This window comes from Taeniopygia guttata, chromosome 2 (assembly GCF_048771995.1).
Source record: "Taeniopygia guttata chromosome 2, bTaeGut7.mat, whole genome shotgun sequence".
Classification (NCBI taxonomy): Eukaryota; Metazoa; Chordata; class Aves; order Passeriformes; family Estrildidae; genus Taeniopygia; species Taeniopygia guttata.
In genome coordinates, this window is record NC_133026.1 from 39603769 (window position 1) to 39619774 (window position 16006).

General features: G+C 34.6%; 1 protein-coding gene across 1 annotated transcript in view; it reads right to left on the bottom strand.

Annotated features, from left to right (window-relative positions):
* Positions 1-16006, bottom strand: part of NEK10 (NIMA related kinase 10) — a 93673-nt gene that overhangs the window by 50726 nt on the left and 26941 nt on the right. Inside the window, 1 exon segment of the mRNA XM_072924251.1 lies at positions 218-277. Within this exon segment, the coding sequence (XP_072780352.1) occupies positions 218-277 (60 nt within the window).

A 16006-nucleotide genomic window follows, 5' to 3' on the forward strand; every position in this document is an offset into this window, starting at 1 on the left:
GTGGACAGAGTTGCCAAAATTACAAAAGAAGTCCTAAATTTAGAGAGGGAGGAAAAAGGAGATGAGGGCATGGTGTTTTCAAAACAGCATTAATTTTCTAGAGCCTCTGAAGCTTCTAAAGAATGTTATCAATATTTTCAGGCTGACTTTACATGGGACACAACTAGTGAAGATTTCCCAAGATGCACAGAACTTCAAAGAGCCACTCATGACTTACCTTGGTGCAGTGCTCACTGGGGCTTCTAACAGGTGTAGGAACACTCTGGTATATGGCATCCTGCAGGCAGAGGAGCACTTTTAAATGAGACTTGGTTTCAACTGGACAGTTAGGAATTAATGAAAACAGCAGTGATTCTTCAAGACTGACTCCCAGAGAAGGTGGTGGTTATAATGAAAGGCTAAACAAAGAATCATCTGGCAGTGCTGAGGATTTTAACAATGACAGTTATTGGTTTTAGCTTTTAACATAACTTCAAATAATTACTTAAACTGCAATGGAGATTCCAGCAATAGGTATTAGCTATACAAACACTCATGCCTAGAAACCATAACTATTTCAGGAAACAATCCAAGCTGAAAATAGCTGTAAAGTAGCAAAGAATCCAATATGCTTATCCCATTCTTCCTTACCTAAGGATATTGATTCTTTTCCACTGTTGGAGACAGGACAGTAGGAGAGAGAGTAGACAACCTGGCCATACATTATCAAGGTTGTTTTGGTTTTTTTTTTGTTTCCTTTGGTCCCAAATGCTAAAAGAGTCTCTGCAGCTTCAATTAACTTCAGGTAAGTCGATATCTTTGTTAAAATACCTATACAGTAATACTCACAATGGATAGCCTTACTACTTGCTGGCAGGACTCACCGAAGCAAAGCAGAGAAAGAGATTTTCACAATCTTTATACCTATGACTGCCACAATTCGCTATAAAAATGAAACCTGCTACTCCCTGGCCCAGATAAAAAAAGGGATTTATCCAGTAGTGTCTTGAAAGTCTTCAGAGGTAAAGACTACACAACCTTTCACTTCCATATTTGACTGTTACAATGAAGAAAAAAAATCTGCATCTATCAAGTTAGAATTGCTTCAGTTTAAATTAATGTCTATTTACTCAGAAAAGTTCCAAGATGACAAATTTCATTGCAAAAAAAGAGAAAATAGTTGTATTTAGACACCATTTCTAGGTTTCTACGAACTTATCTTAATTTAACCAAACTACTGCAGGATAATATGTGAGTATTTGGAGACTACTGTGAAAAAACCCTACATTTACTCTAGAATCAGTCCTCTGAGTCACAGAAAGAGAGGGGAATAACACAAGGGGGAAAAAGGGAAAAAAAGAGGAAAAAAAAGCACCAGCATAATCCCAAAATAAAAAATAGAAAGGCAGTGGCTGCATGACACAATTTTTCTCTGGATAGTTTGCTGCAAGCTACAGATACACATTCATTATCATACCTTCATAATTACCACTAAAACCAATGGAAGAAGAAACAGGAGCCACAAAACTGACAGTTTGAATAAAGAGGTCCTGTGAATATTGCTGAAAGCTATTTGCATTTCTCACCCACATAAAGAATTCAACACAAGCCTTTTAGGGATATTCTGTCTATCCCTTGAGTGATGAAGCAGGAACAGGATTTTCAATCACTAGTTAAAATTTTACCTTCACAGTTTTTTATTTTGAAATGGAAAAAGTATGGCCAAGTAAGTCTATAATAATTTATTATGTTGTTGTCTAACTTGCTACCATTTTTCTCCATACAAATTATGTTAAATATTTTTGGGGAAAAAAAATATATATAGTTTCTTATTCACAAAAGACATTTTTGCAGACATTCTAAACTTCTACTGACACTTAGAGAAAAATTCATCACTTATTCATCAGTTCCACCAAGTTTAAAAATGTACAGGGCTAGGGAAGAAATTTACTACCTTAGATGGCAATTATACAGTGTGATAAATCCTTGTGCCACCAGGTGGGAAATGTAATTTTTAAATGGGTAAAGTCAGCTAAGAAAGGCCACTGTCATGTGTATAATTGCTCTCTCATCAGTGTAATCTCAACAGTTTTACTTCCTACTCCAACCATTGCCTGCCTCTGCCCAGAAAGCTCTGCTATATTCATATAATTTCTTCTATAGAGAGGCAAAACCGATCCACAGTCAGTGACAGGCCACTAATAACTGTAGGATACAGCAGACTGCATGATGGCTGCCTTATGTTTTTACTAATATCTTCATAAAAACCACCCTAGTTTGATATGGAAGGACGCTTTTCACTGCAAACAGTTGTAAATTTGTGTAATCTGTCTCAATCTCAAATGTTAATGAGCATTGAGAAATGTGTAAAAACAAGATCCCAGTAATAAACCAGTGTACATTTCAGCCACACTGCTGTTGATCAACAATTTAGAAAACTCACAAAAATTAACTTATTGCTTCCTTTCAACACAATTCACTACCTCTCTATTTTAAATAGTCAAGAAGTTTCATAATTTACTTTCTTGGATTTTTTATTCTATAATTGTGAAAATAAAAATATGGACATCCAGTTAACATTCAGCAACAGATTTGTATTCCTTTGAATTTACAAACCTTCAAGCTTTTATGTGTGCCAACTTTATACAATATTGCTTAGCGATGCCAAACATACTAATTTTGAAAAATAACTTATGGTCTCTGCATTGTAATACAACATTATTCTAGAACGCATGAAAAACTGCCACCAACTCACTTCTAATTCACCCTTGCCACATATGAATATAAATCAAATGACATTTTTTGAAAGTTTATTCTATTGTTCTTTATTCCAATTGCTTTATTAGACAAAACCAAAGAAACAAATACCTTCTTCATACCTAAATCATTAAATACCCAAGGCAAAAGCATGTTCAGAGCACAAGGTCCTCTTTTCAACTCCTAAGTGCAAAGAGGCACTTGTAACTACTTTTTTCCATCAAAACCTTAGACCACATATGAAACTAAAAGAAGAAGACCACAGCAGCCTCACATGGGGTAAGTTGTTTAGGCGGTATATTCAAAAGATATTGAAAGCCAATATGGTGTCTTGCTTCTGCTGCTCCCAGATATTCTCTTCCACCAGGCTCTGCTCTCCTGTGCCAGCACAAGTACTTCTACAGCTGCTTTACACATCAAAGACCTAAAATATTTTTAAGCCACCTCAATTCTCTAATCTAGCTCATCATTATATGTTTACATAAATGCTTCTGTTTGCCCTGGAGTATGGCTGGTTTAGGTTGGGTGGTTGTTGTCACAATTGGATTTTTTTGCCTTGAATAATTTAATTGACAAAGTTTATATCACAGCCTCAAAAATAACTGGTACTGGCAGAAGTTTGGGAGGGTTTTTTCTGTGGAAAAGAGATACTAGATAGAACTGCCAAGAAGTCAGCTTTAGAAATATAAAATCAGCTTTCACTGAAACACAACTTTCAGTTTTACCCTTAGCTCATAATGCTCAACTGAAATGTTCTTTTACCTTTATTAAGAAAAATTAAGTCAATCAAAATATTGCTATACAAGAAAATGCATAAAAAACTTCAGCATATCTATTACCAGTTTCTCTTTCTGGGTATAAAGCCTATATAAAAAGCTGCTGAAAGGAGCAGTAAAATATTATTGTTAGGCCTTGTTTTCATACGCAGAAGACCAGCAAGTTATATTCAACTACTACACATTCTCCCATCTTTGAACTCTACCTTTTCTGCAAGAGTGTACATCTCTGGCAGACAGATCTGGTTTTTGTGTAAATGTTGTGCTTTGGCAACTTTATACTTGCACTCCTTTTACACATATGAACTTTTAGTGCTAGAGAAAAATGCTAAACCTCAGCCCTTTCTGAATTTCATAGAGCAATGCAGCTCATTGCACAAGTATCTTCTTAAAAACCATCTTTAAAACTGAAGGATGCATTTCACAGATGTTCCTCGATTATGCTTCCCAAAGGACATCCATATGTTCCCATGTTTGAATACAGGAAAACAATATCCTCCAAGAATTCCTGGGTATGGCAATTGTGTACTTGCTAGGACACATTGGCTTAAGTATGAATAGTAGATAGAACAAAGCAAGAATTCTCATAATGTAAAATGTCATAGGTCAAAAACATGGGGGACATCAATATGGCAACTTCCTGAATATGTGGTTATGCCAGAAACAGTGTTGTTAATCTTATCAATGCTTAATTTGGCAATGTGGAACAACAAATTCAACAACAACAAAAAAACCCAAAACAAACAGAAAAACAAACCCAACCAAAAAAAGAACCCACAAAACCAAACATGACAGAATCTGTTTTACACTGTCTAAACTAAACAAAATTCTCTACAACTATGAACATTCTCATTGATTTTTACATATATTTGTGTATGTCCTTGTGTGTCTCAGTATATACGATCATGCACATATATATGTGTATTCATATAAACACAGTACTACTGCTCAAAGATGTATTTTGGATCTCTAGAATTTTCCAGATAGAATGTTTCATCTCAGAAACAAAGAAGTTTGGGAGCATTTACAGGGTAAAGTACTATTGAGTTACATTCGCTATAAAAATTAGGAGAACTCTCAACATAATCCAAGGGCCCAGGACCTAACATTTAAGTATCTATTACAAGCAGACCACAAATACTAGTGTTTTGTGGGCTCTGATGTGCATTTATCCCCAACTGAAGCACTTCTATACACTTAAAAAGTTACACAATGTGCTGGTTTGGGCTGATGTATATTTAATTTTCTTCACAGTGGCTGGAATGGAGAAGTTTTGGGTTTGTGCTGAATACAAGGATGGTAAATACAGAGATGTGTTTGTTAGTGCTGAGCAGGGCTTACACAGAGCCAAGGCCTCTTCTGCTTTTTGTACTGCCATGCTGGAAAGGAAATTGGGAGTGCATGGGAGGTTGGAAAGAGGCAGAAAGGGACAGGTGACCCAAAGTGACCCAATGGATATTCCAGACTATATGACAGCATGCTCAGTATATACAGGAGGAAGAGGGGAACATTTGGAATGACGGTGATTGTCTGTCCAAGTAACTGTTCATGTGATGAGGTCCTGCTCTCCTGGAGATGGCTGAACACCTGCCTGCCCATAGGAAACAGTGAAATCCTTGCTTTGCTTTGCTTGCATTCACAGCTTTTGCTTTCCAAATTAAAGTGCCTTTATTTCAAACCATGAGTTTTTCAGCTTTCACCCTTCTGATTCTCTCCCCAGCTGCACTGGTGGCTGCATGAGGCTTGCTTGATGGCTGGGTTAAATCATGACAGATCTATTGGCAACATTTTTTGCTCCTCATCAGGATAGGGTGCATAGGCACATTGGGAAAATATCCCCTAAAGACACAATTCAGTTTGAATTTGGTCTTCTCGACTATATACCCTATCTGTTGATCTGGAGAAAAAACTTGCTGGAAGTCAGTGTGTAAAAATACTATTATTTCTAGGCCTTAATTTTTTTTTTTAAAAATTGTGTCAAGGACAATTTTGAAAGCCTTACAGCCTCTATTTGAAAAGGTGATGTTTACATTAAGCAGATTCTTTCTTCAGTTATCTTACTGTTTCTAAAGAATCACACAAAGTATCACCTTTCACACAGTAATAAAATACAATTATCTAATTAAACTCAAAATGTGCACAGCTGTTTCAACTTTTTTATGCTTCTGAATTTTCAATAATATTTTATGCATTTTTGAGTAAGTTATAAGAACAAATCAAAGTACCATTAATTTGTAATTTAGTGTTCCAGTATTACATACAGAACGGAGGCTTAAAACAGAAAAACATATTAAAGTTCTAATTTGTATCTATTATTCCTTCAGACACAACATGGAACAAGATGAAGTATAAAACAACAAGAGGAAGCATAAGCCACATTCTGAAACTTACATAAAACAATATTTCCTTTTGAAGTAATTTGTTATTCATATTATCACAACCAAGCATCACTGCACGGTCCACACATGTGATGTTATACCATTTATACAAAAATACCAACAAATTGTCAAGCTGTCAGTTTTAAAAGACAAATTGTAAGCTTTGGCAAATGCTATCCATACACATAAAAACCTGAACCACTCATATTCTAAAAAGGTACTCCTAACATGCAGCTGGTAGATTCTTCTAAGAAGAGTTTCCTTCCAAGTTGAGATGTTTTTCAGTGAATTCATATCCCAGTTTCCTGTAAAATACTTCAGTAACTGGCTTTAGTCTGTAACTGTGTAAACAGCTCAAGAAAAAAAAATCCTTTTATCTATGAAACAGAAATCTGAACAGTTAAAAAATGGTAAAGGATTTTCCTTACTGAGATATATGCCTTTTGGAATAAACTTAATTCAGTGCCTTTGTCAGGCTTAAGACCTGGATAACCAAGCTTATCGAGAAATTGCATGAATATTTACATTTTAGAGGGAGACGTGGAAAAGCAAGTATCTGCAAAAAGACAATACAGGAACTCTAAAATAAACCGAGATCTTTGATAACTGATTTCAAAGCAGGTGTCAACTTCACCTAACCTGAAACTCCTCTAAGAGATTTATGGTAAGATCCTGCTGTAGCAAATGAAGAGAGATAGACTCATCAGGTGGTTGATTCATCTCATCAACTAAACTTAACTGTTCAAAGTAGATGGGATTAAATTCATTATTGGAATGCTTATTTTTTTTCATTACTTTCAGTAATCATGACTGAGTAATCTAGCTGCTTGACTTGAGCAAGATGCCCAGCTTTTAAATTGCTATATATAAGCAAGATGAATTCCAGCCACACAGAGATTTGCTTCTGACAGTAACTTGTGTCTCACAGTAAGGCATGAATTAGATGACTTTGCGAGTATTTGGATTTGCTGGAAACTAATATACAAGAAAATTAACTAATAACAACTCTCTTGTCTATCAATCACATTCATTATGGATTAAATGGAAAAACAAAAGCAACTAGGAAAAAAAGCCAATGGATGATAATTTTACCTGAATAAGATGGGGATTTCTTTGTTTTCTTTTGCATAGAATTTAAAATTCTCAAATCTAAATAAAATCTGTTGCTCCAGATTCCCCCAACAACCATCACCAAAGTCAATAGATGAAATAAGCATACAGGCTCATAACATAATAATTTGTAAATATTTTAATTGTATTTTTTATTAAAATGTATTGCTTCCTAGCACACGTACAAATATCAACTGAAAAAGTAAGGTTACATGGGAAACTGAGCAAAGACTAAAGAGAAGTAAGGAAGAGATTTGAGACACCACCTCATTCTGTTCAGCTCACTACCAAGCCCCAGCAATGGGCACCCTTGAGAAATAGACCAGAAGCAAAATAAGACAAGACACCTAAATGGAACTGTCACATGATCCTGCAATGAGAAAAACATTTAATCCCACAGTTTTCTTCTCCAAATTCTCTCTAAAAATCCTTTTCAGGATAAGCTAAAGCTTTTATAAATTCTTCTTGAGATAGGAAGTAGAAAGAGAATCAACATACACATTAATTTGTAAATAATAATCAACAAAACCTACTCACACATTACATATCCTTCTTCTCCCAATTTAATAACTTGGCACATTGCTTTCCATAAAACTACACAGACTACTTGTCTGCAAGTGGGATCACATAGTAATTAACACTGTACTATCTCTCTAGTCATAAAATCATTTACACCCCTGCTTGTGTAGATTAAATTGTGGAGAACCTAGAGAGATACTGGGCAGTAACTCAGGAAAACAGCTTTCTTCAGCAGAATAGATGCAAATGCAGACATATGAGTCTGTCTGAAATCACAGGGTATTTAAATTCAGACTCTTTCAGTTGGAATAGATAGAACAAACCAATGAAAGCTTAAGTTTTAACAGTCCTTGATAGAGCTTTGAAATCTGGCTTCTATGAAAAAGCAAGCAACTGAACAAAGGCCACACCAGAAAGTAAACCCCAAGATCCACATGAAAAGAGCAAACAGCTTTTACTGATCATTAAATAAATGGTAAAATAGAAAACAGGCTCTTTAGGAAACATCCAAGACAGCAAGACGACACATAAGGACACAAGAAATTCAAACAGCACACTATATACACAGCAAAGTGAAGCAGAACAAGAAACAGTAAGATTCAGAAATAGTAAGGATTTGCCAAGATACTAATACAGCTAACATCTTGAATATAGAATAGAATGGGAAAGGCAGAAATAAACTCACCAAAACTATTCTAAGTCCTGCAGTTCAGATGTCTTAAGAACATAGTTTATCTTAATGTAGATCATTTAACATTACTTAAAATAAAAATGAAAGAAGAATTCCAGCAAACAAATGCCAGTAACATTGGACTAAAAGACATTTACAAGATGATAAATTAGTCTGATTAAATTACTAATCTTATTCTAAAATAAGATTCTAAAATTCTATTCTAATATATTCTAAAAGTATACATTCATTATCTCTTCCAAAGAGATAATAATATAATCATTATTATAGATTAAAATAATTGCTGTAGAACTCATATAAGTTCTACAGAATAACTATTTCCAAGAAGGACATTGTTGATTTAATACATAATGCATTATGGTAGTAGAACAGTATGTTTTTTCTCCTGAAGATAGTGGTATAAAGTCACCATGGAGCCTATAAAATTATTACATGCTACACCGCACCCTCAGCACTAAAGTAACTCTTTAGAAGCTGGATCAGCACCACTCACTTGATAGAAAAGAAGCACAGAAAATTGTTTTTACATTCCCTTTCATGTAAACAACTTGTGCTATGACTTTAAGCTACTTTCAAGCAAACTCTACACAGGAAAGGAAAAATATATAATATGGACTAGTCCATATTAAAGTGGCTGCTTTTCTTTTAGTCCAAGATTTTTTTTTCCTTTTTCTCCTGTCTAGTATTAAGTTATCTCTTATAGTAAAAATTGTATATTTGTCACTGGAACATTTTTCTGGAGATAAATATAGATATCTTCATACTTTCTAACTTTGTCTCACATAATTTCCAGTTTTACTCCCAGGTATAATGCTGTCTCACACTGGACATGATATTAAGTACATTTCAAAGGTCAGGTGACAGTAAACTAGACAATCTTCCTATTTAATAAAAACTATATGAAATTAAATAATTTGAACATCTTTTTGTAAGGCAGTCTCTGTCAAGTACTTATAATGTTCTTCCTTGAGGTTTATCCAGGTATCTTTTTAGTCACCTCGTGCCCACAATGAAATGTAATGTTCTACACAGAGCTGTCCTGTGGGTTGCACACATACTGCCTGCCTGTCCTATATTACACACATACTGTCCAACCTATATTCTCCCTGTAGATTCCATCTCAAATTGAACTGGACTTTTTGCTGACACACATTAAAACTTATGTCCACACTACAACCAAACTTTCACAAATGTATTTCTTTGCTATCTTTCATTCTCAGAGTAAACACGTGTATTAAACAACTTTCAGAAGATCCTCTGGTAAAAAAAAAAAAAATCAGTATTGATATACTGAAAGGATTATTTAACTTTTGTTACCTTTCTATCCAAATCAGCAAATCCCCTCCAGGAGCCATCTGTTCCACGAATGGCAAAACTAGCACAAGACCAGTTTTCCAGTAATTTTCTGTTTCCCCTCACCGTTAAACAGTACCTTCAGTTTGCTATTCTCTTGGTTACCTAAACACACCAAACTGCTGTTAAATGACAGCATATACTACAGCTTATTTTGGAAATTTGGAAAATTTCAGCTGAATTTAAAAACTTTTCTCACCAAGATTGAATTGTTTTACTACTTGATACCCATCACCAAATTTCCACAAACATCGAAATAACCTAAACTCTCAAATTTGCTTGAAATTGGTGAAATGTTTCAGATTCTATTTTTGCAGGAGAAAAGTACTGCTGGGAAATCTCATAATCAGTTTGCCCATATAGCATAATAAAGGCTAAAAATAAAGTATTTCTTAAAATACAACATACTCCCTCATCTTAAATTACCTTTCCCAAAACAAAAATACTTTAAGTAAGTGAAAATATTATGTCACCACAATAAGCAATGCAGCTACTGCAGGTCTCTACATGAGAAATCATACCAGAATATTGATTTATGCAATGCTCTCACAAGAAATGGTTATAAACAAAGTGGTGACCAGTACTAGAAAAGAAATCTGGTTAACATAACAGTATACAGACAGAGTGTGTAGTCCATAAACAGAAATAAAGATCGGGGAATATTTTCTCCTCCACAGCAGAGAAGAATAACATAATATCTCCAATTACCACTGAAATGGGAGTTTCCTCAAAACACCACAGCAAGAAAACTCCCCAACACTGGCACAAAAAGCTAAATAAATAACAATGTTCTGTGCATCACTTTTCTAACATTTGAAAACAATTTTGTTTCATAAAGATCAAGTTAGCTCGCCAACTAATGTATAACTTTCTTGCCTGCTTCTTAATTACACCTGAGGGATCTACTCATAGTTTCTCCACAGCTTTTAAAGATCAGTCAAGTTCTCAAGCAATTATGATGGATTCTCTATTCTATCCAATCTCAAAATTAACTTAATTTCCCAGAGTTAATCTAAATTGTCTCTATACATATACAATTATATACATCTCTTGATCTGCTGGCAATATATCCTCTCTTCCTAAATCACAATCCTTTTTTTGAAACAAAGAAATGGAAGGTATAATTGAAAGGAAACATCATTCTCTATAACCATAGACAATCGCTGTGTCTTTTCTGGGAAAGCCTTTGAGACAGCACAATAATAAAGGCTGTCACCACTAACTTGGAGCAGATTGTTTCCAGTGACTTATGAGCTGGGAAAAGTCTTCAGGATTCATTACCAATTCCCTAAAGCAGTCTATTCCTCAACTTTTAATGTATTAAGTTAAACACATCCATTTAATACATTTGGTATTCTAAACACACACATTGCTGGATTTTTTAGTTCAGAAAGATAACCAATTAAAAGGGATTCAATTAGTGTGATAGTAGAACACAACCTTGTATGAAATAAAATTAAAAACCATCACAATTACAAAGCATAATTATATAAGCCCCTCTCTAAACAAAAACAGTGTCTGCGGTTATTTTATGATGACACAAGGTTTGAAAAATTGCATCAGCAAATTGATTCAGTCAAGTCCAAATATAAACATGTTTGGTACATACAGTAATGTGTTTTTATCTGAACCATTCTGCATAACATTGCTTAGTCAAATGTAAACAATAAGCATCAAATGCTACATTTGACATTTATTGTTTTGTTTCTGCACTATATTGTCCGCTCCAAGAAGGGTGGGTTGCATCTCAACCTACTTGAAACTATTACCTACCTGCCAATTCAGAAGAAAGTTATTTCTGCCATTCTAAGATGAAAACAATCTCTCACATCTCTTTCTTTTTTTGGTTTGGGAGGTTTCTTTGTGTGTTGGTAGGTAGGGAGTCCTAATTTTTTGATTTTTAATAGCCTTTAACATCTACTCTAAATCAAAGCCCCACTAAAAAAGTCTAGTCAAAGCATGGCTTAAGTCTATAGGGTCTGATTTCTCCTTCAAGACTTGTGCTAAAATAATCTGTCAGTTCATCTTATTCCTTGTGAGCAGGCTTTCAAAAAGCCCGCTGTCACACACAGAACTAACCAAGCACCTTGAAGGTGGCCTCCAGTGCATGGTGCTGTTTGCAAAGCCATTTTAGCATTCTTAAATTATTATGACATTGGAAAGACTAATATCTTAGCCCGTCATTTTAAATATTACTCAAGCATATATTTTAAATACAAAGACAACTGTACTGTATTCTTGTTCTCTTTTCTGACTGCAGACAGACAAGGATCACTGCTTCCATGATTTTGCCTGTGGAGTAGAACTGACAAGTAATGTCCCAAAAGACCACTTACTTGAGAGACTGGAACATATAAGGGACATTTTATCCTCAATCCTGCATCCAAATAACTGGGTAAAGAGGTAGAAAAAGACCTGCCAAAGTTCTAGCTCTGATATGAACTTCCATGTACAAAGACAGGGTATGAGAGTAACAATAAATATAGTATAAGCAAAAATTGTATTTTAAAAAGTATTAAAATCTATAGAACACTACTCTCAAACAAAAATATCCTACAAAATATTAAAACCCAAAATATATTATTCAACCAAATAGGCATCTAACAAAGGAAAAAGAAGAAATAAATGTAGATGGGATAAGAGAAATTACAATTCAGTGAGCCTGAGGACCATGGCAGCATGGTTTCAACACCTCTGAGAACTTTATTTCTAAATTGGTGTTTAAAAGAGCAGAATAAATTCTCATCAAAAGTTTCTCCTCCTAGTTTTAAGTGAACAAAACAAATTGATTATTTCAGAGAAGCTGAAAAAGATGGCACATAACTAGTTACACTAAACTCTTACTACACTTTATATATCCAAACTATCACACATAGATCCAATGTCACTCAGAGATTATACAATGCTTCAGGAATATTTGGATAAGCAATTAAGGCAACCTTGCAATCCCCTTACCTTTGGTCACTAAGAACTATAACCATTAGTCTTCCATGGTATGTGACTTGAATATTTAACATATTACAAGGTGACACTCTTGAAGGCATTTTAGGATTTAGGGTTATCTAGGGAATGAGTCTTAATCATTATCATTCTGGTACTAGGATTTCACAAGCAACAATATCAAAAATGGCAAAATGAATTCTGTTCAACTGCCAAATGCCTGAGTTCTTGACTCACTCTTAATTCAGAGGAGCAACCAGTAGCTCCCCTCATGCCTTGGACCATTTAATTAGTTATCACAGGCTGCAGGCCAAACATTCTCACAGATGTAAGGCCTTCACACGTGGTGGTGGTAAGTGATACTGTTTACATACACCTTTTAATAATTTAAACACATATTTCCTTATCTATAAGGATATTCTATATATAGATTAATAAGTTACTACACTACTGCGGTTCGTTAATTTTTTTTCACCAATTTAACCCAAAGTAACCACCATGTTTTAAGAAAAGGCAACATCAAAATAGGGAGGCAACCAACTATTGCAGAGTAGCTTGTGACTTGCCCCTTGTTCCTTACTCCATTGCAACTTCCCTGTCTGCTCCAAGGGTAACCATGAAGAACTGGACTAAAAGTTACATGCAGGAGTACTTACTGCAAGTATAGGATGGTTCCCACTACTGAGGCAAGTTTGCTGTTTTCTTGCCTTCACTTTGCAAGCCCAAAGTCAGCTACAATAATAAAAAAAAGGGACAGAAATATTCACATCTCAATAGCCACCTCCTCTGCATGACAATCAGTGCTCAGTCACAACAGCTGAAAAGCTGAGGGAGGGTGAAAGGGAGGTTTGGGATTTTTATCTTTTACATTTCACAGAACTGGGCCATATTATCTTTTTATCTCCACATTCATCAGCAACTTACACTTGAATTAGGCCTATCTTCTTTATATAAGCACACTTCTGATGGTGTCAATCTAAACTATATGACCAGTTTCAGGTTTCTATTAATATCTTTCAATAAACTGTATGACAATGCTACGTATCTAATAAGCAGTGATCTCATACTAATCTCTAATAATCTAAATCTATGGTAATTATTTTCCTCTCCTTGAAATTATGACAGTTGGGAAGGGTGGACTTTCTAAGAAATTTTATTTCAAAGGAGCACAGGGTGGGGGGGGATCTAATAACTTGATAGCTCATGTTCAAAGATGGAATTTTGTAAGAAGTACTGGTGAATCTTAGCCTTACCTTGTGAAAAAAGCTGTAGATTTAGATGATCATGTACTTATGTTAATATAAGTGCCTTGTGAAATTATCAGGTAGTCTTTCACAAAACGTCACACACAGTCTTTACAGATTATATTTTTAATCAAAGTTCCATGCAAACAGTTCAAGTTTGTTTTTTACAAGTCAATATTCTACTGCTGCCTCCACACAACAATGCAGCTAAGATACATCACACTTCATTAAGTTCAAGCACGAAGAGCAGAAAACATTACTGTACTTCATAAATCCTGTTAATAATTTTTGTATTGCAATGCTACTTCAGAAGAAGATTTGTCTCGTAAGTAATAAATTAAAATGTTTAAAATGTTCTAAGAACTTCTGTTCTACTTGGACAGAGCCCATAACACGCCTATTCGAATTGCTTTCACTGTGACACAGTTCATAAAAATTTTATTTCAAATTGTTACTTCCCATCAAAAGAAGCAGGAGATGAGAAGAAATACAGGTAGGAAAAAATAGTTTCTGTTGGCTCTTGCTCAGTGCAAGCATTCAGGGTCTGAAAAGGAGCAGTTCTTTATTTCAGAAAGGGCCTTTGATAAGAAAGCCAAATCTAGACACTCAAGTCGCAGATCATTTTTCTTTGAACAAAATGTCCAAAGAAGGACTAGCTCTGCAGTGCTTGGAAAATGTAAGTAGAAAGATTGCTAAATTAACAGGATAACTAAGAAGCCTCCCTTTTCCCTCGAGTTAAGGCAGTTCTCAGGCAGTTCACTATGAGAAATGTTAATCCCCATAAGACCCGAGATTTTTGCAGTGTTGATACTTCCCTAAATTAATTGGGCTGAATCATCCTAAATTCCTTCCTTTAGAATTCTTCAAATAATATTTGATGAAGGAAGAGTATTGAGACATTACAATAATCCATAAATTCAGTTCCTGTTGAGAGATTTAGTAAAAGAAAGCAGAGAGCTGAAAATCTCAGTTCTGGAAATAGTAGTTTATTTTAATACAACATGAGTGATTATCTGGAGAAAAGAAAGAAAGCAAGGGAAAAATCACCAGATGGAGTAAATATATTCTCTTCTTTTTAAGCTTGGGTCCTCAGATATGGAGGTATAAAAATCTTTCACTGGCAATTACTTTTTCCAAATTTGGCTAAACTTTATTGATACCAGCAAGAAACTCCTACATACAAGTCGTGCTGCCAGAGATAAAGAATGTAAAGCCCAGGACAATCAGCTTTACATTTAGCAATTTTTTTTCCTTAGCTTTTTCAAGCCTATAATAGAGATTTGAATGAAAAAGGACTGCCAACTGCTTAACTGCATCAAACTACTGACATTGCTTCTTTTAATTTATTTAAGCATTTGTCTTAATAAATAAATAAATAGGTCTACAACTTTTAATACTCCACGATTATTTGGTATGTGATGCCAAAAGTTGCTACAATAACAAACAAATGAAATAACTTCTGAGAACTGCATCATTAAATGTGTCTCATGTATCATTAAATTAAGATATGACCAAATAGGAAAGTGATCCCTATTAATTAGTTTTATTTTAAATTTTTAAAATTTATTTTGAAATAGTCAAACAAGCATACAAGAGACTCCTCAAACAGGTAGAAAAATTAAAACAATATGATGTAGTCATAAGCTTTTAGATTCTGATCACCCTCCTTCACTTTCTTCACTTGTTTACATTATGTTTAGGGTTGCAGAATAAGCCATAATGAAGAAAGGTAGTTTCAATAAAGATTAAAATCTGTGGAAGAGGGCATGAAGGAAAGACAGAAATATGAATATAGGAGTAGGCTGACGTGGCTAGTATCTTAACCTCCTACTGAATAGTCTCTGCAATTTTTATGATAGCCAAATTACAGAAACTTCCTAAATCTTAGCAGTCTCTTCAAATGAGCATTTCAGATACCTACAATGACTTTTTTACTATTTTTATTAAGAGAATCTGGATTTTTATTTGCTGAAATGTCCCAAAATTCCCAAAATTCTCCAAATTTATCTTCTGCAGTGTAAACAAGACAAAACTTACCCAGATACAACTTAACATCACTGACTTCATATTTGCAAGTTTTTTGCCTTAATTTATATCTGAACTCTATTCAAAAATGCCATTAATTTATTCTAAAATCAAATACACAAAGACCAAAAGCACAGCAAAAAAATAATATTAACAGAGCATCAAATTCATCCCTTATATGAACTTCAGACCTGCTCACATCAGATTTTCACTGTGTACCCGCTGAGCAGTTTC